Source organism: Hemicordylus capensis, chromosome 6 (assembly GCF_027244095.1).
Source record: "Hemicordylus capensis ecotype Gifberg chromosome 6, rHemCap1.1.pri, whole genome shotgun sequence".
NCBI lineage: Eukaryota > Metazoa > Chordata > Lepidosauria > Squamata > Cordylidae > Hemicordylus > Hemicordylus capensis.
The window spans coordinates 143,845,795-143,873,767 of NC_069662.1; the positions used below are offsets into that span (position 1 = coordinate 143,845,795).

The window sequence follows — 27,973 nt, forward strand, 5'->3', positions numbered from 1 at the left end:
GGCACCGAACCAGTGCGTGAACCTCAGTTCGTGCACACCCTTACTGGAAATGACTTCCAATGTCATTTCCGGCTGCCATTTTCCAGCAGAGAGCCATTTATATCCGACCATTTTCTGGGTTTGGGGAGCACTGCTGGAGAGCCGGAGAATAAGGTACTATTTTCCCCCTTCTTATTTCTGCCCCCTTGCTCCCCCCCCCCGCTTTTTGATTAGGAATTTAACCCCCGCAATTCCCATTGACTCAAAGTTTCATTTTTCATGCTTTCCATATTCATGCCTATAGGTGAGAACGGAAACCCCGCAAAAAATGATGGCCACCTGTATTAACAAAAATGATATTGTTTATGTCTACTTACTAGTCTCTTGATTCCACCATGCTGCCTGACTGTTCTTCGAGCTCGTTTGAATCTGGCCACATTCGCGATGGTCTCAGCTGCCAAACATTTCAGATCCTGATCTACAGAATCAAGTATCTTAACCATGATTTGTAATCCTCCAAGATCAGCAATTGTACGTCTGATCTGTGGGTTTTGGCTAATTTCCTTCAGGATTTTTAATGAGCCAATCTAATCAAAGGAAGAAATTACATATGTAAGGTTGTTTATTTTTCTTACTGATTTCATAGAGTAGGATTATTACTTGAGGTAGATAGTATAAAAATAACCTGAGAGCTAGTCACCTTGGCTGATATCCTGACACTGTGCCTGTGCAATGAACAAAGTTGCACTAGTGCAAAAAGACGGCACAGCAGTCCCATGGAGGTGGTTGGCACCCTCGCTCTGGGCCACCCCAGCACCCCCCAAGTGCAGTTATGGGGCTGCTGAAACCTCCATTCTTCCCTATGGAGAAAAACCTTAAAGCCACTTGTGGGGTGCTGGGGTGGCTCAGACTGAGTGGTGGTCTAGTGCAAAGAGGGTGCCAACCACCCCCATGGGTTGCTAACCCATGGGGTACTGGGTTTTGTTGTTTCTGAAGTGTTCTGAGTGTAGATTCTTTGGTAGCATATAAAATTTTCAATGACAAACTATGAATCCACTCTCATTGCTAACCTTAAAGTCACATAAACTTCAAAAATCACTTAAAAATCAGCCCTTTGCCCAATTCCTTTCAAATAATTCTGATAGCTTCCTGGTCCCCCTTGGGCTCTACCACACACCACACTCTGCTCTAGGCCACCCCTTTGCCCCCGACGTGAAGCTATACATTTGCTGACACCTCCATGCTTCTTTATGGAGAAAAACCTTAAAGACGCGTAAACTTCAAAAATCACTTAAAAATCAGCCCATTGCCCAATTCCTTTCAAATAATTCTGATAGCTTCCTTGCCCACCCTAGGAACTACCACCCACCACACTCCGCTCTACGACACCCCTTTCCCCCCGATGTGAAGCTATACATTTGCTGCAATCCTAATTATTCCCTATGAGGAATTAAAAAATACTTTGACAATTCACCAGTAATCAGAGGAATGTCCAATTGCCTTGGGGTTTTGTGGGTGGTAGGCACCCCTGTCTGTCTACCACCCACCCCACTTTTGTTCCCCTAGGTGCTCCACAATAGGGGATATGGACTGGTTCGGATCCTATTAAACCCTATGAGAAAAATAATTAAAAATATTTCAAATATTCATTAAAAAATCGTAGGACTGTCCAATTGCTTCAGGGTTTGGGTGGTTGTTGGCACCCATGGGTGCTCCACAATAAGGTATAATGGCCTGGTTCGAGTCCCATTATACCCTATGAGAAAAAATATAAATAATTTCCAAAAATTCATAAAAAACCGTACGAGTGTCTGATTGCTATGGGGTTTGGGTGGCAGGTACCCCTGGGTGCCAGCTACCATCCTACCAATTTTTGGATGTTCAAACCGGTTTGAACCGGTTCGAGTCAAACCACCCCCTGGTTCGGTTTGAATTTGAACCTGCAGCTTGAACCTGATGGCTGGTTCGGTTCGAATTCGAACCTTCGAACCACCCTGGTTCGCACATCCCTAATGCTCAGTGATTGGTCTGCAGCAAAAGGGGAAGGAGGGGGATGAAGATCCTCCCCCTCTGCTCCTGATTGGCTGGTTACATGCGGAAGATGAGCATATGACCTCTCAGCCTGACTGACAAGCTTCAGAAAATTAGCACTGAATACTCCCATTGAAATTAATAGGACATGTTAATTTCAATAAGACTACTTATGAGTAACGTAATGTGGATGTGAGCCAACGACTATAATAGTCTGTTTCCCTAATTGCAAAGATCGGCAGGGCTGCTGGAAGCACGTCTCATGCTCCCAGATGATCCACACTGCTCGAATCCACACAGATGATCCACACAGCACAGATCTGTGGAGGACAGGATGATGCATCCTGGCCTCCAGATATACCACAATGCACTGTGCGCTGAGCACAGTGCACTGGGGAAATCCCCCAAGAGTTGGGCACTCTAGGCACCTGACTCTGTGCATGCTCAGGCTGCAAGCAGCCCGAGCACCCACATGACCCTGGCACTGGGACTAAGGGTGCATTTGTGCCCTTAACCCTGGCTAGTTTGTCTTAAGTTTGTTTCTTAATGTATATATGTGTAGTATATATGTGCGCTCGCTCGCTCTCTCTCAAATGTTAATTGTCAGATGGGCTACTCCAGTCACTGGCTTATATCCAGATTAAGTTACTCATAAGCAGTCTTATTGAAATTAATGGGACAAGTTTACTTCTCCATTCATTTCAATTGGAGTACTCATGAGTATCTTAGTCTGGATATAAGCCAGTAACCGGAGTAGACTGTCTCATAACTGTAACATTTAATTGTGCACACATACACACTGTGAGAACGACTCTGTTACTCTTAGGGTCAAAAGGAAGCTGAATTCAGACTATGCAATAAGGTTATTCAGAAGAGCAGTCTAGCCCAGGCTAGGCTGCTGGTGTGCAGTGCTAGGATCCGTGTGGATCCCAGCGCTGCCTGCCCACCTAACCCTGATTTCGACCCCGGCCTTAACCAGGGTTAAAGGCATGAATGCGCCCTTAACCCCAGTGCCAGGGTTGTGTGGGTGGGCTGATTGCAGCCCAAGCACACACTGAGTTGGGCACCTAGAGCGTCCAACTCCTGGGGGGTTCCCCCAGTGCACTCGGCTTAACATGTGGTGCATTGTGGTATATCTGGAGGCCAGAATGCATCATCCCGGCCTCCAGAGATCTGTACTGCTTGGAGCAATACAGATTCTCTGGGAGCGTAAGATGCGCTCACAGTTGTTGTATGCTGATTGTCTAAGGGAGACAGTAAGTTGGCAAAGCCTTGCCATGCGCCGGTTGTGTGACTAGCCTCCTTACCAACCAGTTTCGCGGGTGGCGGCGGGCAGGGGTGGGGGTTTGCTTATTTTAAAAATCTTTTTCTCATTGTTTCCTGATTGAAGAACCATTCAGGTCAAATGGATAGTGAGAGACCCAGAACTAGCTGCTAAAATGTCTGCCCAGGTTAATATACAGTTCTTGAGTGATGGATTCTAAAGAGTACAAATGAAGTACAATTTATTCTAACTCACCTTGCATTTGACTTCTTCAGTATCGAGCAGATTAATCAGAACTTCAAGACCTCCAACATCTCTAATGGCCAACTGGCAAGTTTCTTGAAACAAGTTGAAATCTCTCATTGAACACAATGCAATCACAGTTGCCGTCTGGTTACCTGCCTACAAAATAGAGTCATTACTACAATGTAAGGTAAAATCAACTTTTTACATGCACAAGCTACCAACTATTGCAGAGACCAAAACAAACCAGGGAAAAATCTACATCTGTTACATCACTGATGATGATACAGAGGTGATTCACACGACATGATGGGGTTCACACAATGGGGTTCTGTGGGGAGAGCAGGCTTAGCCTGCTCTCTCCACAGATGAGGAGCTGCTCGTAGCTGGGTGTCCAGATCAGCCACTCACACAGCTGCCGGCTCCATCATGGAGCCGGCAGGGGCTGCAGGGATTGGGGGCCATACAGCCCCCGGAGGTTTTAGGATGCCCCATGTGAGTGCGCAGGGCATCCTGGAGAGACCCCTGAGCCTGGGAGGCTGCTTGCAGCCTCCCGGTCGGGGTCTTCTTGTGGGTCACCGTGCACCGTGGTGACACACAAGCACAAAAATAAGGTTAACGGAGCGATCGCTCTGTTAATCTCGTTTAAGGGGAGGGGGGTTTAACATGGCTAGCTGCCGGGAGCTGCACAGCTCCCGTTGCAGCACACAATCGCCCAAAAGTGGGCTGGGCTTCCTTAGCCCACTTTTGGGCCATTGTGGGAATAGCCTCACAGTAAAACATTTTAATAAACTCAACCTTAGGAAGTGAAGGAAAACTCTTCCTCCTCACTACATTTTTAGTTACACATCTAAGATCTGTTTATTCCTAAAAGTAAGAACTTGGCAAACAGGTATCTGAAACACATGTATCATACAGGTATAAGAAGAATGCTACCCCTCTCTCTACCCCAGCTCTGGACTGCCTACATCTGAGCACCCTGTTGAGTTTACAGATCAAACCCGGGCTTGTTGCTATATCATGTATGAAATGGCCTTTAGTGCACTGCTAGAAGCTGAAGCGTGGACAAAGAATATGATTACTTACAGTACAAGAACCCTCAGTGGACACTCCTCTTGCTTTTTATACAAGCTCTGAGTCTGCATGTTCTCACTAAAAAGAGTTGGTCCAATAAAAGCTATCATTCAGTTTGCAGTTTTCACAGAATAATAATTCACACAACCGCACACAGCATTTGTCTTGCTGCTTCCTGGAGGCTCCAGGCCAGTCCTGGAGGTGGCCAACCCTATACAGCCTACACTGACTGACTGCAACAACAGTGCTTTAGGCCTTCACACGCTCCTGTTCCTCAGGCTGAAAGACACAGGCGGAGCCCTTCTGCCCTATATTATTCATCTTTATATTATTCATCATTCATTCACATCCCTATCCATCCCCAGCACAGCATCCCCCCCAGTGGCTGTTGCTGGTGTCTATCTTATGTTTCTTTTTTAGATTGTGAGCCCTTTGGGGACAGGAAGCCATTTTATTTATTTCTATCTATGTAAACCGCTTTGGGAAATTTTGTTGGGAAATGGTATACAAAAAACCATCGTATTCGTATCCCACTCTTCCTCCATGAGCCCGGAGTAGTCTATGTGGTTATGTTTATCTTCACAAGAACCCTGTGAGGTAGATTAGACTGAGAGATATGTGACTGGCCCAGAGTCACCCAGTGAGCTTCACAGCTGAATGGGGATTAGAACTTGGATCTCCCTGGTCCTAGTCCAGTGGCATATCGGGGGGAAATGGCACCCAGGGCAAGCGCTGGCCCTGAAAAGGCGCCCCCCCTGCCCCCCGCATACCTGTGAGGGTGCGGTGGCACCCCCCAGGCGGCAGATCACCAGCGGTGGCGGCGATGTGGCGGGTCACCCGCCGAGTGCGGCGGGCGGGCGGCAGCGATTTGGCGGCGGCGGCGGGTCGCCCGCCGAGTGCGGTGGTGGCTGGTGGCGAGCTGTAGCGCAGCCCGAGCGGCGGCGGTGGATCGCCCGCCGAGGAGTGCAGGCAGAGCGACGTCAAGCCTGCCTTCTGGCCCGGCATCGCTTCCCAACTGCTCAGGCGTGCCTGCACAGTTCACAGAATGAACTGCGCAGGCGTGCCTGCGCAGTTGGGAAGCGACGCCGGGCCAGAAGGCAGGCTCGGCGTTGCTCTGCCTGCACTCCTCGGTGGGCGATCCGCCACCGCTCGGGCCGCGCTACAGCCCATCGCCGCCAGCCACCGCCGCACTCGGCAGGCGACCCGCCGCCGCCCGCCACATCGCCGCCGCCACACTCGGCGGGCGATCCAGGGGGGGCGGGGGGAAGCCACTTTTTGGTGCCCCCCACGTGACCTGCCGGGGTGGCGCCCAGGGCATGTGCCCTGCCTGCCCCCCCTATCATTACGCCCCTGTCCTAGTCCAGCATTCTAACCACTATGCCACACTAGCTCTCAGTGGACCAACCAGCAGTGTTGGCTGATATGCAGACCACTGCCTGCCACACAGCCTGCTACCTTGTACATCTTTCATAGCATACAAAGTATTTCAAAGATAAGCTTTCTCTTTTCATGAACGGCACACCCCAACTGTTCTTGTTTCATCCAGTAAGAATCCCTGCCGCAGTTATTTATTACACAAGCCGTGGCTGACATATAATATTCATCAAATCTTGTAGAGCCAAACAATAAATCCAAAGTAAAACAGCATATGAAAATAACATATTTTGTGTGTTTTTTTCCTTTCAAAATTGCTTACACAGTTTAATACGCATCTCTTAAAGTAAAACCACACTAAAATATTTTTCATATGCCATGACACATTAGTTCTATAGCAGAAGCCTTACTACCGGTTGCCACAACAATTATTTTTCTGTCTAGTAGTTATTACAGAAAGTTTTCAAGGATAGGTTTGAACCAACATGGAAATGGTTAGCTATCTATTAAGTGTACACAAAAGCTGCATCATGTTGTTACAGCCTTTGAAATTGGACACACCATGTTGGATGCAAAATAAATTCTGCTGGCACTGCAACAATCAATTTCAAAGCTTTAAATTAAAGACAGATTTCTTTTTTTTTTTTTAAGTCTAGCCCCTCTTATAGGACCGTTCAGCATAAATATCCACAAATTTAAATGAAAATAGAATAGAAATAAGAAGAATGCCTGTCATGGTTAGAGAGAAAACATTTTCTAACCAATCTCAGGGTGATAGTTCAGCATTAAGGCAAATGACAGACAGCTGTAAATAAAGGGGGGGGGAACCCACCCATCTGAAATAAGGTATCTAAGATTCTTAAATTTTGTACATCACTACATTTAAAGGAACAATAACAATTATAGCAATACGGAATACAGAAAAATGTAGTGAGGTGTGTACCAAACCACATGCATTAGTTAATTTTTAAAAAAACCAATGACAAATATGAAGTTTTTTTCTGCCTATTGACTTTTCTTGTGAGTTAGCCAAATGATGGAGAATAATGGAAAAGATGCCTCTTTTACTCCTTGTAGCTGTTTCTCTGTTGGTTAGTACAATGGGCCTAGTTCACAAACACCACAGACTCCTTGGAGTCCACATGGCTCTTGCAGAATTCAGTTCTGAGTATTCCCATTCACAAAGATCCTCTCCAAAAGAAAGGTGAATATCTTGGTCCCCAGCATATACCCTTCTGTCTACTACTCTTGGGTACGAAAGAAGTTGTGGAACATGGTAGCCTTTGCCAGAGACCACGAAAACGGGACTCCCCATCACACTGGCTTTGGCTGGTACACCAGTTGCAGCCCTATCTGGATACAGCAGACTTGCTCTTAGTTACCCAATTGAAGTCAGACCACTAGAAAGCCAGTCTTGCAGTAGCAGCTAGCATGTGCTAAACTCAGAGCGGAACTTTGCATGATTGACACGTTGCAGGAGGAGCACGTGAGGTCTGGGGTTGAGAATCTCCAGGTTTTAAATATATCACATTTTTTAATGATGCTATTGGGTAAGGCTTGTAACACTACATGGAGATATGTTACTTATCTTTAGCAATAACAATTAAAGAAACATTACAATTTTATGACTGCATTCAGACTAGTAGATTCTGCAGTCCTCCAATAGTTTTTGAGAAAGGCATGACTTGTCCCCCTTGCTAAGCAGGTTTGCATTTGGATGGGTGACCACATGTGAGCACTGTCTGCTGTTAGATATTCTCTTTAGGGGAACACTGAGCTAGATACAGGGGCGTAGCAAGGTTGGAGTGGGCCCAAAGACAAGATTTTAAAATGCCCTCCCCCCCACTGAAGCTCAGCTCATGACGTAAAGAAATCTTAAATGAGGCTGAATAGTGGTAACAAAAAGCATATAGATATAATCACACCTATATGCCACAACAGAACATCATCCTAAATTATTTTTTTAAAGGGTTTGTAAATTGTGGAGGATGCAAGTCATTTAATGGTACTAGAGAAAGGCATGCTGTTCTCGTACCTCAAGGTCTTAACACTCACATCAATTTGGAGGATAATTACAACTGAAGGAAGCCCGGGCGGGTGCACAGCTGGTGGAGTCAGTCATGTGACTTGCCTCTGGGCCGCCCCCCCCCCAAGGCAGTGGGCCCCCAGACAACTGTCTCTCCTTGCCTATTATAGTTATGTACCTGGCTAGATAGACCAAAGGTCTGACTCTGTGTAAAGCAGCTTCTTATGTACCTACTGCAATGCACTCTATGAAGTGCTGCCTTTAAAAACAGTTTGGAAGCTACAACCGCTGCAAAATGCAGCTACTAGATTATTAGAAAGGAGCAGTACATTCAGCACACATTACACAGCAATCTTATTTCAGCTGTATAGGTTGCTAATTTGCTTCTGGGCTCAATTCAGTGTGGGTTTTGACCTTTAGTTGAAAGCCCTAAATGGCCTGGGATCCAGTTATTTTAAAGACTGCCTGTTCCCGTTTGAACCTGCCCAACCATTGAGACTGGGCTATGCCATTTGGCTTGCTTTAAATTGATATCCAGTTGTCAGGAAATAGGGACAGGCTCTTCTTGGTGATGGCATGATGCCTTTGGAACTACCTGCTCAGGGAAGTGCAACAGGCTCTCTCTCCTGTCATTTTTAGGCAGCAATTGAAGACATTTTGATTCCATAAACTCTTTTTAGTGTTGATTTTTTAAATAAGTCATTTGGAAGAGATTATATCACTGCTGTTTTATACTGGACTGTTTTTAGTATCTTGTCTGAATGTGTTGGCTGACATCCTCACTAATGATACAGCCAAAAAAAAGAGCACATGCACAATACTAATGCCTGTACTTCTGAAGCATGGGTGCTCTTGTGAATGGGATGGGACAATTTTTGTTTTCCCCCTCCAACCCTCTGTGTGCCCTGGAAGCAGACTCCTGAAGGTTGCGTAGCCCTCAGGGACCTAATTCCAGGTCACATGGTATGCTTCGGGGGGGGGATCACCCCCTCACCCATGTGAGCATCTGCATTTCAAAAGCATCAACACTAACACTGTGCACATGCTTTTTAATTGATGCACTTTTTATTTATTTTATTATTTATACATTTATTTATTTATCTAATTTATATATCGCCCTTCCAAAAATGGCTCAGGGTGGTGTAACAATGCATGTGCTGGACTCTGCTTTTATTATCTATCTATCTATCTGATTTCTATACCACCCTTCCAAAAATGGCTCAGGGCGGTTTATTATTTATTAGCTACCCTTGTCTCATATTAAGGATGAAGGACTGGATATAAATGTTTTAACTAACTAACTAACTAAATGTAAGGATACAAGAATTCATTACAAATGATTGCTGTCTGCTGGCCATATTGCCACCATTTGGAAATCCGAAAGAGGGAAAGTGACATCCCACTGGCCCTTGGTTCGTGACCTATTAGGAAAGGAAAGCCAAGGAAACCAGAGAGCTATAATAGTATATTATAATAATATAATATAATATAACCAAATGCTATAATATTTGCATTCATTCCAATGGTACTGATTGATTAAGTGCCGTCAAGTTGGTGTCGACTCTTAGCGACCACATAGAGAAATTGTCTCCAGGATGATCTGTCTTCAACTTGGCTTTTAAGGTCAATCCTTATTATTGCCATGCTTTAAAACCATGTGGTACACATGCTTGCAAGACCTTAGATCAGAGCTATCTAGAAGGGCTTTTACATTTGTTACTAAGCAGTTTAGATCAGCTGTGTAGCAAGGTTGGAGTGGGCTCCGGGGCAGAAAGTGAAGATGAGCCCCTGCCTTCTGCCTTCTTCTTCAGAGAGGTGTGAGGGAGAGAGCAAAGCAGGTCCCCACATGTTCCTCAGGGGCCCAGGAACATTTGTCCCCCCTTGTTCAGGCTCGGACTGGCCCACAGGGTATATTCCCGGTGCGCCCCACCTGCAGGGTACCCCTGCGCCCCGCAGCACTTGGCAGCAGTAAATACTCCCACCCTTAAGTACCCGTTCTGCTCAAAACCCGGACCTCTCCCCACATACATTCCACTCAGTGCCCCCAGTCTGGCTCTGCCCTCGTTCATTTGCAGCTATGCCCCTGCTTTGGACTGAGAGGAGTTATTGCAAAGCAGCTGCTCTCTTTTGCCTACACAGTTCAGGTTTGAAGAGAACTGCGCTTACTCTTTCAAAGCAAAGCATTTTTCTAATTCGATTGTAAATGAAATGTTGCTACGAACTGTGTGGCTGCAAACTGCGGGCTCATTAGCTCGTAAGGCTGCTTAGCTGTGCTACACAGCTTTGATCTAAGCAGGTTATATTTTATTTATTTATTTATTTTTACATTAATATCCCGCTCTTCCTCCAAGGAGCCCAGAGTGGTGTACTACATACTTGAGTTTCTCTTTCACAACAACCCTGTGAAGTAGGCTAGGCTGAGAGAGAAGTGAGTGGCCCAGAGTCACCCAGTAGTATTATGGCTGAATGGGGATTTGAACTTGGGTCTCCCCGGTCCTAGTCCAGCACTCTAACCTCAATGTGGACAATATGACGTTACTGCAGGGTTTTGTTTTTTTAAGTGTTCATTTTCTGTTCCAAGTTTTCATTCTATTTTACAGAACATAGGTCAAGCTGCAACTTGTTAGAGATGAGTTATGGACGAGTATAACTGAGTTATGGAATAATTCCTTGCCCCATTTCCTGGATCCTCTGGAGTTCTTGGGCTACAGCCTGGCAGTGAATAAAACATACAGATTAAAATAGGCCAGTGGAAAATCACAACCATGATAAAAATCACAGATTCCATAATGTTCACATTACATGTCTGCAGCGCATGGAAAATGACTATTGTTTAAGAGCTAATTAAGCACTGACACCGTCAGGCCTGGAATGTTTCAATAACAAGCGAGTAAAATGCAGTAAAATTCAGATTAAAACTGTTACCAGGTTTTCTGGAACTGAAAAGGAAAAAAAAATTAACCAGATGATACAGCCGGTGGGGGTGGGGTGGGGACTTTCCCAGACAGGATTCAGAGGACAGCACTGGGCTGGTGCTTGTATTTTTTGCACACATCTGATCTCTAATTTTTGCAAACTTTTGCTGCAGGAGATTATGTACCGTCTGGGCTGTGGTGCTAATAGCCTATGGAGGACAATTATTTCTGTATCAATAGATTGTACACTGAATTGTCTTCCCTATTGGTAGTCAAGCATTATACCTGGCAAACAGTTGAAGAGGCATGTCTTTCCATGCCTCTCCAGCTTTTAAAAGACATGGGGCTTTCAAAAAGGAAAATTCAGCACTTCACAACAGCATGTGAATGTAATTTGTGTGCACGGCATATGCTGCTATAACACACACCTGTGCACTGTCCTTATCTGTGCATACATACTTTTTTGCCTAGAGTCACATTCCATGACATTCAGAGGCCAACATAGTGGGAGAAAATCCTCAGGACTGGGAACTTGAAAGCGCTACTGCAGAAGAATGTTATATCCATTGGTGAAGACTGTGGGGAGTAGCAGTAGAGTCTGGGGGCATCTTTGGCAGGTGGAGGAGAGATTGGTAGGTTTAATTAGGCTCTGGGTTCTAGAGAGCCTTGAATACTCAAACTTTCTCATTTGTATCTGTCCCTTTTTATGTCAGCTAACATTTATTTATTTATTTATTTATTCATTCATTCATTCATTCATTCATATTTATTTATTTATTTATTTATTTATTTATTTGATTTTTATACCGCCCTTCCGAAATGGCTCAGGGCGGTTTACAATTAAAAACAGAAACCATTAAAACCAATAACAATTAAAACAGAGGCATAAATATTAACACCAATTTTAAAACACCTTAAAAAACAATTAAACTATCATAACAATTAAAACCCTAAAAACCAGGTTAGACCAGCATTAAAACAATTAAAACTAATTAAAAACCCTGAAAGGCCAGGCCAAACAGATGGGTTTTTAGGGATCTCTTGAAGGTCAGTAAGGAATTAGGATTACAAATTTCTGCTGGGAGTGCATTCCACAGCCCGGGAGCAGCCACAGAGAAGACCCGACTCTGAGTCGCCACCAAACGAACCAGTGTAACTGGAGACGGACCTCCTCAGATGACCTTAACATGCGGTGGGGATCATGAAAAAGAAGGCACTCTCTAAGATATCTCGGACCCAAGCCATTCAGGGCTTTAAAGGTAATGACCAGCACTTTGTAGTTTGCCTGGAAACATATCAGCAGCCAGTGTAATTGTTTCAAGACAGGCATAATATGGTCTCTCCGGGTTGCCCCAGAGACCAATCTGGCTGCCGCATTCTGAACTAACTGAAGTTTCTGGACTACGTACAAAGGCAGCCCTACAAAGAGCGCATTGCAATAGTCAAGCCGGGAGGTTACCAGCTGAATAGAGCTCTTTCTCACGATCATGTGAGAGGGCTTGAGAGTGAGGAAGGCTGCAGACAATCTGGGGGATGGGTGTGGTCTGGGAGTGCAGATTGTGTGCCCAGACAGTCCGCAGCTGCCACGGTGCAGGGCTGGGACGTGTTGTCTCAGCCCCTGGAAATCCCACAAGTACATGACACATTGTGGGAATCTCCCCAGCAACAGGCGAACCCACGTCAGTGTTGCAGTGTAAGATGAAAGCAGTTGGCACTGAAACATAGTCAAGTAAATGGGGTTAAGGGAGCACTGACTCCCTTAACCTCATTTAAGAGCTGGCTTCCTCGCAGGATTGGTTGCCCAAGTGCCACAGGGAGCCAGTAGGCTTCTGGCAGTTCCCAAGGGCAGCCAAGCCCAGGCTTAGCTGCCCTCGCCTGGTCTTGGCTGCTCATGAGAACAGCCTCATAATGTACAACTTTGGCATGACTTGACGTTTGAACAGCACAAATGTTATTTTAGAACTGCACTATTTGAGTGTGGGGGCATAGAAATTTACATTCTGTATCTGGCTGAAAACTGGCAGAGACAATTCCCACACACTTTGCTGAGGAAGTCTGTCCATCTTTTGTTTTATAGATGCTCAGTGAAGAATTTGCCTGGCAGCAAATTCTTCCCTGAAAACTGTGAAGGTAGAACACTTCAAAATTCACTTTGCCCAGCATGGTAAGGAAGCAGCCACTATGCATTTCTGTCATCCTCAGTGACCAGTAAATGGCCACTGAGTCTCTAGCAGTAGCTCAGTGGCCCCTTGAAATGAGGCAAAGCCACTTCTGAATGGAATCTCCCTAGCCGCATTTTGGATTACTTTGTAGGTCATTTTTGTAATTAACGTGGACTACTTATTTCATGCTGTTTCCTAAAACACACAAAAACCACAGGTAGTCCTGTTGGTCCCTTAGACAAAAAACACAAAGCCAAAGTAAGGTACCATGCTTATGAGTAGGGATGTGCCCGAACCAGTTCGGTGCCCCATTAGGGAAGTGCCAAACTGGTTCGGGCACCGGCATTTGAACCGGTTCAGTGGGGCAGGGGACAGTTCTTTTTAAAAGTAGGTAAGCAGGACCTTACCTGCTCCTCTGCCACCCCACTGCTTTTCTGGGTGCGGTGCTTGCTGTTCAAAAGGCTGTATGCGGCTGCAATGCTGCTCCCAGCAGCCGGCGTGCAGCAGCCTGTGCATGCCAACCCTGCACGCAGGCTGCTGGGAGCAGTGCTGCAGGTGCACGCAGCCTACTGAACAGCGGGCGCTACACCCGGGGAAACGGTTGTGTGGCGGAGGAGTAGGTAAGGTCCTGCTTACCCTGCCCCGCCCTCAGCTGCATGAGCCGTTTGTGCACATCCCTACTTATGTGGACCCACTTAAATATTACTAAGTAATCAGCAAGCTTTTGAGTTCCCAGAACTCTTCTTCAGGCTGGGTGTCTTCCATGTGAGAAACAGCTATTTTCTGGCAACGGCTATTTCAATGCTACTTCTGTATGCACCCTGAGCTTTGTCAAGGAAGAGCAGGATACAAGTAAACTAAATCAAGCTACGAAGGCAACTTTTAGCTATTTTGGCAAATGCTCATATCTATGGGAGTGCTCTTCCTATTAGCCCATAGATCCTTGGGCAAACAGAACACAAAGGCTTATTTGTCCAAACATTTTCATCTTCTTTGGTGGAAGGTGAATGGGTTTTGACTTTAAGGAGCATACAATTATATTTCAAATGTCAAAATGGAAAGTCTCAGTAGAAGAGTAGGGCCATGAGGGAATTGTGACATCAAGAGGTACAAATTCAAATATCCTTTGCAAAAGAAATGTAAGATGGCAAAGTATACACTTGGAATTAGTCTTCCCATAACCATCGTTTTGCTGTTAATCCTTGTAAAAGTTAATGGAGCATGACTGAGGGAAGAGTAAGAGTGACGCTGTGTGCCAGTTTCTCTAACATTCATGCTGAACCTTAGTAATGGCCATACCTTTCCCCATCTGCCTGCAACTCTGCACTGATTTAAGGTATTTTTGGCATATGTCAGTCTAAGGAAGGAGAAGAAGGAAAATAAATGCCATCTGTATGATCAAAACATGGAGCGTGGAAGTTGGAGGATAAATGTGTAGGAAGCAACAGACTGGAAGAAAAACAAGATGAAATGGTCTTTCTGTTTTTCTCTTTGTTTAAATTTACTTATCTGGCTTTCCATTCTTTGGCTGACATTAAGTATGGGCAGGTGCTATGTGCAAAGTGCCTTCCCCACCTTTAATAATCCCAAGTCCTGCTGTGTGGGTGGGGAGGGAAACGGTGATTTTCACCAATTTCTCCTTCCCCCCAAAGTGCTCTTTACATGCCAAAACAGGTCCCTGAGGGCTGCACGACTGCCATGGACATATTTATGGTGTTAAAGAGCACTTCCAGGGGAAGGGGAAATTGGTGAAAACCACCCTTCTTGCCTATGCAGTGGCAGTCTGGATTACTAAATGTGGTACAGACACTTTGCACACAGCACCTGCACACCATTAGTGAGGATGTCACCATGGAAATCAGAGCATTAGAGAACAGGCTGGATGCCTAGAATGGCCACTTTGTCTTACAGCAATATTTAAACGTTAATTTCTAAAGAGGCTTGGCTTCCACCTTAAATAAAGCAATCAGAGTACATGGCAGGCATATCATTTCTTGACCATTGGTGTGTCTATCCATTATCAAATCCCTATCATGCTCTGCCTGCCTCCATGTTGCTGCCCCTTGTGGACTTCTGAAGCCCTGGACAGGCCCTGCCTTTTGGGATCACTCACTGGCGTTTCCCTCTAGCTGTCTAGCAAGAAGTATATGAGGCTTCCTGGCTGAGGCTGACCTTGCCTCAGTATCAAGCTTCTGGTGTGCTTGTCTTGCTACTTGTTCCCGGTGGGCTTGCTTTGTGACTCCTATCTGGCTTACTCTTGACTTCTGGTTGCCTGCTTGACCCACCCTCCACCCTGGCTCCTGATGTGGCTTGACTTTGGCTTGTTCCTGGCACCTGCTTTGACCCTCTGGTCATCTACCTGGCTTGACTCCTGGTATGTTCCTGAATCTTGGTTCCTGTCTCTGGCTCCTGTCTACCTGGCTTGACTCCTGAGACATGTTCCTGGCTCTGCAGTTCTGGCATTGGACTTGCATCGCTAGTAATTGCTGCCCAAGCCTCAGTTGCCTGATAATCCCAGAGAAAGCACCACATGCTTCCTAAAGTGGAGCTGATATCGGGGAGGGATCAGGGGAACTCTGCTCTTAGTATCCAACAGGAACTGCAGCTGCCACAAGTGGGTGTTGGATATAGCTGGACCTGCAACCACGTCTGCAAAAGAAATTTATTGAGATGAATCTGGGAAGACCAATTGTTTTGACAGATGGTCCAGAAAACGGCAAGGCAGCTGAGCCTGAATAAAAATTTGGGCAATTGAGTTGCAATGAAGCCAAAGGATTTTCCAAGGAAAAACTAAACCATATGAATGGAGAATCTAAGGGGAAGGGTGCTTTCAGGGAACAAATTCACTGGCTTGGCAAGCAAACTCCTTAAACTCACACAAAAATTCTACTGAAATTTCTGGGAATCTTCTGCAAACACCAGATCTTAGACTATGATATGTGATCTGAACAAGCATGGACCTACATGCCACCAGGGAAGATGATAGCATAATATATAAAATACTACATAGGCTGGCTTCACATATAATGCAGCACCTCAGGTTCGGCTGAGCTGCCATAGCCCCAAATACACACACACACACACACACACACACACACACACACACACACACACACACACACGCTTCTGGTGTCAGAAATGATATGCTTAGCTGGGGCATGATGTATGAACCCACTAGTCTCAGCATATTCTACCCTACTTGCGGCATGGAACTGGCTATCTGTTACAGAGATTTGAAGTGAGAGACTGAGCCATTTTTGAAAGGGTGATATAGAAATTGAATTATTATCATTAATAATAATAATAATAATAATAATAATAATAATAATAAGGGTCTCATTTTTGACATGCTCAGGAGCCTCACAGCATCATGAGCTCTCCGTTTGTTGCTATATTGGGGAACAGTTATTCAGTAGGCAGTGGGACAGTTACCCCTAGATTTAGCAGCAGCAAAAGAGCCAAATTGAAAGGGAGCTTGCCTCACGCCTTCCCCATGCTGGGATACCTGAGTAGACTCCCAAAGTTAACTTGCAAAAGTTAACTCTCCATTCAAGGTCTCTCTGCATGATTTGGTTTACCTCCCCTCCACAGATGCCTCAAATGAGCTAAAAGCAAATTATCTCAGCAGAGAAGTCAGATAAGGAAAGCACATTCCCTCCTCATCAAAAGAAGGCTGGAGTGGGCGATAAGGACTCAGAGATGTACCCATTAAAATGCAGATTAATTTACTAGGTGTTTCTAACCAAAAAGAGTTCCTGTGTTTGTACGTTCAACCACCCCATTTGCATTATCCTGTTCACATATTTTGTTGTAGTGCAGCACAGCAGACAAAACAATGGGATATTCTGAGATTCCCCGGAACTTTTCTTGCCAAGAAAGAAGGTCAATTGGGATGTCCCCTCAGGGCATGTTTTGGGCTTTATCTGCCCCTGGGTTCTTGAGCCAGTGTGCTCCCCTTGGTCTCCAGTGATACCCACTTGGTTACCACCTTGTGGAGTCACCCATTACTTTGACGCTGCAGCGAACACTTGCTATACCACTTAGTGCCGCTCTTAAAGTGGCACCCCCATCACCTTTGAACCGGCGGAATTGCCAGTTCTTTGAACCGGTTCCGTGCACATCCCTACTAGTAACTATTGTGATTCAAAGGTGATGCAGGGCCTGGAAGCCAACTGAGGTACGTAATAGCTGGATCAAGTCTAACATGATCTCCAAGAATATTCATTTGTAACTAGCTCCCTCTTCAAGGTAAGTCCTGGTGTGCTTTTCATATCCTTATAGATCTCAAGGAGGGTGCTACAAATTGCTCACCCGCTGCCCCTCCCAAGAGAAAGTCAGCTGAACATTGAATGGCAAGTACAAGCTCTACACTATCTTCGAATGACCATTCCAGACAGGCAAAACAGTTCTGACAGTACAAGCAATGGAACAACTCATGGGTATGGCTTTGTCAAAGCAGCACTTAGAGTTAAAACCCCCAAGGTTAACAGGCAGAACGCAGAAAGTAGACTATTGTGATATTTTGGCATCACAGATACAAGCTGTAACAAGATACCTCACCAGGATTAACAACACAGCCCCCAAGGACATATTAATGGGTGTTAAAGAGCACTTCTGGGGAAAGTGGGGGGGGGGAATCACTTCCTCCCCCGCCTGTTCAGTGGGACTCTGGGTTATTAAACACTGCAGAGACACTTTGCAAGCAGTATCTCTGCACTGTTAGTGTGGATGTCGGCAACTGTGTGCTGTAAGAGATCAATGACTGCTACTTCTCTATCATTCAAAATTGGAGTGAGTGCTTGTTTCCAAAATCTGTGTTAAAACTGCAGTAAAAATAGAGTAGAAGAAATACTTTAAATGTATAACCATTTTGGATCTCAGCATGTTTTTCTGTCTAGACATGCAATTTTACTGGTCCATTGTTTACATTTTCTCATTAGCATTCAATTCTTTTTTGTTTGCAATAAGATTTACTTCATGTGGGTAAATAATATGTAATATCTGCAATTCCTACTGCAATCATTGTGCCTTTATCACCAATAAGAGAGGTTTAAAGAGCCACTTTGTAATTTCCATGCCCCCTAGGGCTTTTCCTTTTGTTTTGGAGAGCTCCTTTTTTCCTTCTGGGTGCTATTTGCTCAAACAATTACATTACCACTTATGCTTAATAGCTGATGCAAACAATCTTTCCAGCATATTCAATCCATAACTCACTGCTCAGCTGTTATCTGTGTAGCTAATTTGATCCAGCAGCATCATGCATTTAAAAATCCTTCCAACGAAAAAGAATGAAACAAATTAAAAAGGCTTTTTATAACTTTTGACATTTACGGGAGGGCCTAGGGAAAAACCAGTCTTTAGTTTTCTCTCTCTCTCTCTTTTCTTTTTGGCTTGCTTGTTTGTTTAAGCCAGTCTTAAGCAATTCAACTTTCCATTCCATGATCTGGAGTGTCTACATCACAGCAGATAACAAGTGGCAAATCAATATTTATTTTGGAAAATTACTGTGATGGATATACTACCTAATTAGAAGCACAGCAAGAGTCTGAGGACAATACAACCTATCTGTTGCCACATTTCCCTTTTGTGTAGGAAGTCTGCAGTTGACAATTTATCATTCACTGGGAATGAGGTATATAGAAGCCTCCTTTCTTGTTCACAATCTACAGTTGGCTTTACCGCCATTTGTTCCCTTCCAACTACATAATATTAATTTGTTATAACCTCTGAAATCTTTTTGTCACTGGAAATAAAAATGGAATTGAAATGATTCCCCACCCCACAACAGCTATTAGTAATAAAAGTAGGCAGAAACTTAATAGTATTCACAGAATTGATTGGGTACTTCTGAATGATAACCAGCTGATGATTCTGCTAAAGGATTATGAACTACAGTGTGTATGTGGTGAGTAAGCATTGCTGGTGTGGCAGTTGGAATAATAAGAGGTATAAGAACAGGAATCCTAACCAACTTCCTTTACCTGTTGGGGAAGATGCTCAGTGGAAGAGCACCTGTTTTACATGGAGAACAGCCTAGGTTCAAGCCTTGGCATCTCCAAATAGGGCCTGCCTGAAACCTTGGAGAACCAAGCTAGATGATGGACCAATGATCTGACTCCATATAAGGCAACTTCCTATGCAGCATAAATATGTTTGATCAACATTCTAGGCTAATTTTGTAATTCTAGGCTAATTTCTGTTCTGTAAGATGGCCGACAGAAGCCATTGCACTCAAGAAGCACGTCCTGAGTTCTTGTTTTCAGTGATGGCTTCTCCTGAAAAGCAGTGTTAGGTTTACTAAATGCTGAAGCTTTCTCATCACTGGCAAGCAGAACTTCATCTTCCATGCCAAGAATGTCTGAGATTCTGAATGAAGACGTCATCCTTCTGTCATGAAGCCTATGACCTCCTCATTCCATCCTAATTGTATACCTTGGGTTCACGACAGTTCCACAAGTGGTGCAATGCCTATGTGGTTGTATTAGAAGAGGCCACCAGCCATTTGGTAATTAGTATAACACAGAAGCATTAGATAGCTCAGGAATTGTATTGGAGGGGAGAGCTGGTCTTGTGGTAGCAAGCATGACTTGTCCCCTTAGCTAAGCAGGGTCTGTCCTGGTTGCATATGAAAGGGAGACTAGATGTGTAAACACTGTAGGATATTCCCCTTAGGGGATGGATAGAGCGTCTAGGTTCCAAGTTACCTCCCTGGCAGCATCTCCAAGATAGGGCTGAGAGAGATTCCTGCCTGCAACCTTGGAGAAGCCGCTGCCAGTATGTGTAGACAATACTGAGCTAGATGGACCTATGGTCTGACTCGGTATTCGGCAGCTTCCTATGTTCCTAATTACAGGTAGCTCTTGGACTTATCTGAAGGAGCTCTCCAGGTATCTGAAGTTACTTCTCTCTTCCAGTCAATATAGCAAATCCAATTGGCTAGCAGAGTGAGGGAATGGCTGTGCCACTTTGAATCTCTTTTCTTTGGGTGCTCAGGGTTGCTTCTACTTTCTCTCCCATTAATTTTTCTCCAACTTCTCCCCCCACCAAGCAGACTCTCTTGCTTCCTCCCTGTCCTGCAGCAAAATTATTCCAAGGTTTTGATGTTAAAATCCTGTATTCTGTTGATGTAGATTTTTGTACAAGCTGCTGTTTTGTGACTGGGTCTGCTGTCCCAACCGGCCATTTTGCAACTGACTCTGCCTCCCAAATTGCTGCTTCATGCTGGTAGTTTCCAAGCTTGTGGCAAAGAAAAAGTATCTCCCAAAACCTTAAGGAAGTGCCCAAACCAAGGAGAGCATAACATCCGTTCCTATAGATGGTTGGGGCAGCCCCTTCCCCATCTTCCTAGGGGCATTTAAAGATCTGTGTGCCTGAGAGGAAGGCAAGAAAGGAAGTGCTCAGAGTAGGGAGCTCTTGTCCTCAGCTCCTGAAAAAACCATCAGTGGCCTGAGACTGCTTTGCAAATTTTATGTGACTTCTTTGTTTATTTTTAGCTACTTTCCTTAAGGAAAGTAAGCTTATGGGATTACCTGGCATTCTGTATGTGTGTGTCTGTGTTCCCCCACTCCATCAACTTAGCAATGCCTGGACCAATAGGAACCAAATTGGGTACAGCTGTAGGGACACATAGGGACACCTCAATGGCATGGTTTGTGATGATGTCATCAACCCCAATTCAAGATGGCAGACATGTGAACATTTGAGGCTCAAGTAGGCTAACTTGTGGACCTTCTAACCACTTTTGAACCAAATTTGGCATAGTTGTAATGAGTGACATATAAGGATACCTCAATGGTGTAGTTTGTAATGATGTCATCCACCCTGATTGAAGATGGCAGACACATGAACATTTGAGGTGCAAGAGGGCTAACCTGTGAGCAATTTGAACCAAATTTGCTAGAGCTGTAGGGACACCTCAATGGCATAGTTTGTGATGATGTCATACACCCCGGTTCAAGATGGCAGATGCATGACTGTTTTGAGGCACAAGTGGGCTAAGTTGTGAACTGTCTAATCTATTTGATTCAAATTTGCTACAGGTGTAAAGAAACGCCTCAATGGCATAGCTTGTGGTGATGTCATCCACCCCAATTCAAGATGACAGATGTGTGAACATTTGAGGCTGAAGTGACTAAATTGTGAGGATGGTAATTATCAATTAAAATTATAATGAAAGGAAAGTAGGCAGATTAGTTCTTACCAGAACAACTTTGTTAATATTGTAAACTGTTTGGGGTGCCTTGGTCAAGGCAGAAAAGCTGTATAAAATGCAAAAAATAAATAAGTCTGATCACCTCTGCTATGATACTACACATCTCTGCAAAATTGGCAAGTATGTACAGGGCAGGATAAAATAACTCTGCTCTTGGTAATTTAAGAACAGAACAGAAAATTTTAACTAATCTAATACTGTTTTATGCTTCTTTATACTTCTGTCACATTCAAACAGAAATGTTCTGAATGTAATTAGTTTTATCTATACAGACCAAGTCTACAGTTCTTCCCAGTCTGTCAGACAAGAAATGGGAGATAACATGTCACATTATTTAAATTTGATATAAATTCCACAATGGCATTTTCATATATAAGTCATAGATGATGTAGTAAAATGAAAATAAATTGGAGGTACTCCATTGTAAAATGAAGCACAATAAATTCTTTTGTTTTTCATGACAAAATTGATACCGCGTGCAACTTAGTTACTTTTATGAAAGAGGGGTTTTTGTGTGTGTGTGTGTGTGTGTGTGTGTGTGTGTGTGTGTGTGTGTGTGTTTCGCTCTTGTTTAGATTCTTGCTTATACAAATAATTCACATCTGATGTTGCATTTCCAGAGGCACAAATAAATACAGTTCCACATACACAATACTTTCTTCCTGTAGTGGTAGTTCAGATATCTGCATCCCAGTCTTGCTGGATAATGATATAAGAAATCAGAATCATGGGAATAAAGATCCCTTTCCTATATTTGGTTTTATTCAAGAAACTAAAAGCATGATTCAAATCTTAACAATTTCTCTCTTGAAACTTTTAAATGATTACTACAAGTAAAGCTCAGATATAGACACCCTAATCCAGCAAGGCAAATGTGCATAAAGAAAATACAATACAGTGATCATCAGTGGTACTAGGAAAAATGTGGGGGTGGGGGGGTGGGCACAGAACAGGCAAGCTGCTTTTCTGGGTGGCTGAGCTATGTGCCACATGTTAGATTTTTGAAACAGAAATGGGAGGCAGGTGGTGAGACAAACTACTTATGTGAAGAGGTCTGTGCCCCCTTTGCCCCCCTGGAGCCACCTTGGTGCTCCTCTGATGTAATTGAACTGGCTAGGTGAGAACAGACATCTCCACCAAGGGCCACTATTTATTATGTGAGACTAGTTACACACCATCACCTTAAGTGGCAGAGCGGGGAAAGGCTTGACTAACAAGCAGAAGGTTGCCAGTTCAAATCCCCGCTGGTACTATATCGGGAAGCAGCGATCTAGGAAGATGCTGAAAGGCATCATCTCATACTGCAAAGGAGGAGGCAATGGTAAACCCCTCCTGTATTCTACCAAAGACAACCACAGGGCTCTGTGGGTGCCAGGAGTTGAAATCGACTTGATGGCACACTTTACCTTTACCTTTAGTTACACGCCACTACAGTTGGACCGGAGCTACCAGTATTAACAGTTTCACCCTAATAATATTTTTACTTTTTGTTTAAATTGGAAAAGTGCTGTTCACGGTGCAAATTGTTACACTAGAATCTGAATAATCATTCCATTCCACAGAGTGCAAGGATTCTGCTTTTCTAAAAGAAAGCTTTCAAAAATCAACAATTGCCTTTTTTGTCTCAGCACATTAAATGATTCCAAAACCAATTACCAGTGTTATAAAATGTCACAGACGTTAGTTTATCATTCAAAATTTGAAATGCTTCACAGATAATTAAATTTGAAGTTGGATGTCAAACTCATTCTTATGACATATATTCAAACTTTCCACCTCTATTTGATGTAGAGCAGGTTTTGAAAATACCTCTTCTTTCATTTAAATTGCTATACAGCCTATATACTGTTCATGTGAAGAACAGCATCACTGGAGAAATATAATTATAAACCCAAATCTAATCACTCTAGTATTCTTTAACTGATCTTTCACTTGCACAATAAATTTTCTTCCTTTTCTGGCATGGCAATATGGCTCTTCTCCCCCCATCCCCCATGGAACAAAATCAACACTGAAAAGATGCTAGATTCTATGTTTTTAAAAGATTTTATGTTTATTTATTTAATGATTTATAAAATCTTTGTTCAATGGCCCCTGTTCAAACAAAATCTGCCTTGTACCTAGCAGAGGCTAACTTAATAAGCTTCCAGGAAGGTAACAGTGTTAATCTGTTACAGCAAAAACAAAGAGTCTCGTAGCAACCTAAAGGCAAACACATTTATTGTAGCATAAGCTTATAAATTGGTAAGCCTTTAGGGTGCTACAAGACTCTTTGTTTTTTAATATAATTAAGTCTGCATGAAACCTGTGAACCACCTCAAGGCAGTTACAATGCAGACTTCTATAATGCAAATCGTTGTCCTTTCAGGGCCCTTTCCAGACTAGACCCTGCAACGGGATCACAGCGGATCTTGGAAGTGTGCTTCCACATTTCCTGTGTTGTGACACCACAGTCCCTATGCGAGCAGCAGGGTGCCGTTCACATTTCCAATGCTTTGTTTTGGATTTAATCGCTGCGATATAGAACTAGGACGTTGTATATCTGGCATTAAAAAGGTATTGGTTTTTTTGGGTTGTAGGTTTTCGCAAGACTGCTCCCCCTGCAGGTTTTACGTTTTGAATGTGATTTGCCAGAACAAGGCATTTTGCCGCTTTTGAGCAACAAATCTGGAAAGCGCCCAGGTTAAATCCAGCTGATGGTCTGGATAACTTGGAAATGTGTTGATTATTCTAGTAACATCCCCAGCTTTGGCTTTTAGAAAATTGAGTGTTCTTGGTTCAGTAAACAGAGGGCAAATCCAGAATATAATGGATTTACTCACTACCTAAGCAGCAAGAGGTAACAATACAAGTGATTTGCTGGGCAAGAAGCAGATGCTCAACATTCAGTCTCAAAACTGAAACTGAATTCTCAGCACTCCTGAGTGCTTTTCAAACACTCATTGCATAGGCTCTTAACGGCCCTATTTCTGTTTTCTGAAATTGTAAATCCCTGTCCCTATTTTGATCTTGTGGTAGTGAACATGGATTGTTCCCTTTGCTAAGCAGGGTCGACTCTGTCTGGTGTAACCTTAGAAGGTAGGGCTGTAGCCCATTGGCAGAGCATCTGCTTTACATGCAGAAGGCCCCAGATTCAGTCCCTGGCATCTCCAGGTAGGGCTGGGAAAGGCTCCTGCCTGAAAATTTCAGGAGCCACAGCCAGTCAGTGTAGACCAAGCGTTCCCCACCTGTGGTCCTCTAGATGTTGCCGAGGATTGTGGCTGGGCATGATGGGAGTTGTAGTTCAGCAACATCTGGGGGACCACAGGTTGGGAACCCCTGGTGTAGACAATACTGAGCTAGCTGGACCAATGGTCTGACTCTATATAAGGCAGCTTCCGATGTCCCTATGACCTCACTTTTTTGCCTCTTTGGGAATGCCATATTCAGATAGGTTTTCTTCTTCATGCAAGTTGCCAGAGCTGCCTTTCGTCAGGATTCAGCTCCCTGCCAACAGTCTCTAGAAATTAAATTTCCAAGTGGGTGGGTGGATGTAACGTGTCTCCAGTGTATGTAGGGACACAATACAGGTAAGACTGGTGCATGACAGTAAAGCACTATGCAGTGCACAGCATTTAACAGGTGGAATCCAGTCTTTAGCAATGTGTAACCCTGGGTGGTGGGCTTGGACAGTGATCCTTCATCTGAGAATTAGTTGTTACAAGTACATCCCTATTTTCAGTTGTGACAGGTTAGAGGGTATGGGCTTGGCTCACCTGCTTGGTAATCCAGAATAATGTGCTCTGCGTGCACTTTTATTATCTGCTTTCCATTTGTTGCATGGTTGCAGTCAGAACTGTATGCCATACCTCCCAGGTTACTTAGCCATGCCTCTTATGTAATGTACACCATGCCTCCCAGGTTTCTTGGCCACGCCCCGACACAGCATGTCACACCTCCCTGTTATTTGGCCACACACCTGCATTTTGTATGCCACACCTCCCAGGTTGACTGGCTATGCTCCCTACACATTCACATGCATGTCCCTATTTTCATCAGTGAAGCTCTATCATTAATACAACAAAACAATCTAAGCTGGTCTTGCCAGTACCTTCAGGGCTTTGGATTCAAGCTTCAGACCACCCCAATCTTGCTGAAGAAAGTTGACCCAGAACAGCATACAGACCTATTTTCTACTCAGAGATGTTTCAGTCCAAGTTCAATGCACTTTCCTCCCACTAGATTAAGAAATTTCAGACTGAGGATATGATCCATAGAATGCTCTACTGCATTAAAACAGCCCTCCTGTCCTTCCCGCAAACACTATATACACTAGTCAGACATGACTGCTGGTGTGATCCTGGACATCGGTTTGGAATACTGCAACTCAAAATTAGAAAGGAATTCTATAGTCTCACTGAACCTAAACAAACTAAAAGTTTCAAAAAGATTTTAAGATAGACCTGGGATAATAATAAGTAGTCAGAAAAGGAAAAAGAAGAGATCTAGTAATGAAGTTCTATAATTTAATTAGAACAGAAACATAATCCTTGTGTTATCTACAATCTTCTGAAGAAAAATCAAGCTTTCTTTACCTTTATGTACTTCACTAATTTTTGAATTTGCCAGTATTCGGATGGTAGATCTGTGTTTATTTCCTGATGACGGTCAGGTTGTTCATCTTCTTCTTCACTCTCTGAGGAACTTTCACTAACTTCTTCAGGCTTTAGGGAAAGTTTACTAAACAAGACACAAACAAAATCATTTGTGTCTAGAAATTATGGGCAGATACATGTAACCAAAAGATACAGTCCACCAGCCAGTGCTGATGTGCAACTTGACTTTATTGTGGTTTGCACAGGAACCTCATGCAAGCCACAATGAAATGGGAATGTACTAATTCATATTCACATCACTTCATGGCTAGGGATATCAGCTCTGTTCATCATGACCTTATGCTAGTGTAGCTGTTAATATACTTTGTATTAAGCACTTACGTGCCACAGGCCATCAAGCCTTCTTATTATATAGCCCTTCAGATGGTTCAAACAATGTAAATAAATGTAATCTTTACAACAACCCTATGTGCTCAGTATTACTATTTTCATATTCCAGGAGGCAAGCTGATGACTAATAGACCACAGTTTACCATCTCAGCTTTAACTTTTAGGGTTAGACTAGATGAAATATGAAAACACATAGGCTATCTTCCCATTTTTTCTTATTCTTTTAGTAAAAAAGTAAAATGACGGGGGGTCCTCCAAATCTGTTTGGCGCAGTATTTATTTATTTGATATCTATACCGCTCTTCCAAAAATGGCTCAGGGCATTAGTGGTAGGGGAGGAGTCCTTAACCCTTTTCCCTCAGGCCAATCAATCTCCCAATTTAATTTCCCAATCCACCTATTTTTCTCCCAGGAGGCAAAAAGATACAAAGAGATAAGAGATACATGGAGGAGAGGTCTATCAATGGCTTCTAGTCGGAGAGCTATAGGCCACCTCCAGCTTCAAAGGTAGGATGCCTCTGGGTACCAGTTGCAGGGGAGTAACAGCAGGAGAGAAGGCATGCCCTCAGCTCCTGTTTGTAGGCTTTCAGCAGCATCTGGTGGGCCACTGTGTGAAACAGGATGCTGGACTAGGTGGGCCTTGGGCCTGATCCAGCAGGGCTGTTCTTATTTTCTTATGACACAGTGGCTGATATCCAGACTAGCACTGCGCTGGTGCAACAGTGCTGACTTCCAGACTAATGCCGCACCATTGCACAAATGGAGGAAAGGCTGGTTTTTGACCATCTCCCTTTCCCTCTGAAGCCTACTGAGTGTCATGAACATATGTCCCTGAAGATCATGCAACCCTCAGGGGCATATTTTTGTGATGCACAGTGGGCTTCAGAGAGATTGTAAAAAATTACCTCTCCCTCTGCTTGCACAATGTTTCAGCACGAGACTGGAAGTCAGCGCCTGTTGCACCGGCATAGTGCTAGCCTAGATGTCAGCCATTATCTTATTTTCTTTGGGTAGAAATTCAGCTGAGGAGGAGAATTTTCATTTGGAAAATGGCCAGTGATGAAAAGGTTAACCCCCGCTGATCAGATTTGAACCTGCTATGGCTACATTCACGTAAAAACAAAACTATCAGGAGATACCTGATAGTGCCTCCTGCATCATGTCTAGCCTGGACTTTAGCCTTAGCCATTACACTATTGCAGGTATATGTCAGGTTTTATGAAACTGACATAGAAAATCTTACACAAATGTTTGCATGAACCTACTGGTATTAATTTGTTTTATAGTCAAGTTAGTTGGGTCTGATAATGTAAAAAAATTGTGCCAAGTTTATATAATCTGCTGATGTGTGTGACCCGCACTGGGTACAATTTTGAAAAAACAACATATTTTTTAAATCATTTGTTTGGACCCATGCAACTTTATGCTGATGAAGTCTGTGAAATCAGAGAAAGAATGCGAGTGACTATGAACTCCTGGAATGGATGCATTTGTTTGCTTTTCAGATTTTGGGACTCACCCGCTTAGTTCCACAACATTAAAGAAGAGAGAGACAGGCAAAAGGTTACCCAAAAAACCCAACCATATGGAAGGGGTATTTAAATTCCAAGGACAAAGCCTTTTAAAAATCAGATCTGTCACTGTACCCTGGTTAAGAAATGTGAGCTAAGGAAATGTCTATTAAGAGCCAAGTTACTGGTACAATAAG

At 43.8% G+C, this 27,973-nt stretch overlaps 1 protein-coding gene across 10 annotated transcripts in view; it reads right to left on the reverse strand.

Moving 5' to 3' along the window:
* Nucleotides 1-27,973, reverse strand: part of ODAD2 (outer dynein arm docking complex subunit 2) — a 139,540-nt gene that overhangs the window by 74,042 nt on the left and 37,525 nt on the right. For 9 of the 10 annotated variants that reach the window (XM_053264152.1, XM_053264150.1, XM_053264151.1 and 6 more), the window contains 3 exons: nucleotides 25,855-25,999; nucleotides 3,530-3,676; nucleotides 357-566 (listed from right to left, as the gene is read on the reverse strand). In XM_053264152.1, the coding sequence (XP_053120127.1) occupies nucleotides 357-566; nucleotides 3,530-3,676; nucleotides 25,855-25,999 (502 nt within the window). Of the gene's footprint in view, nucleotides 1-356; nucleotides 567-3,529; nucleotides 3,677-10,505; nucleotides 10,636-25,854; nucleotides 26,000-27,973 lie in introns of those variants that run through there. The other variant, XM_053264158.1, reaches the window with a different exon arrangement.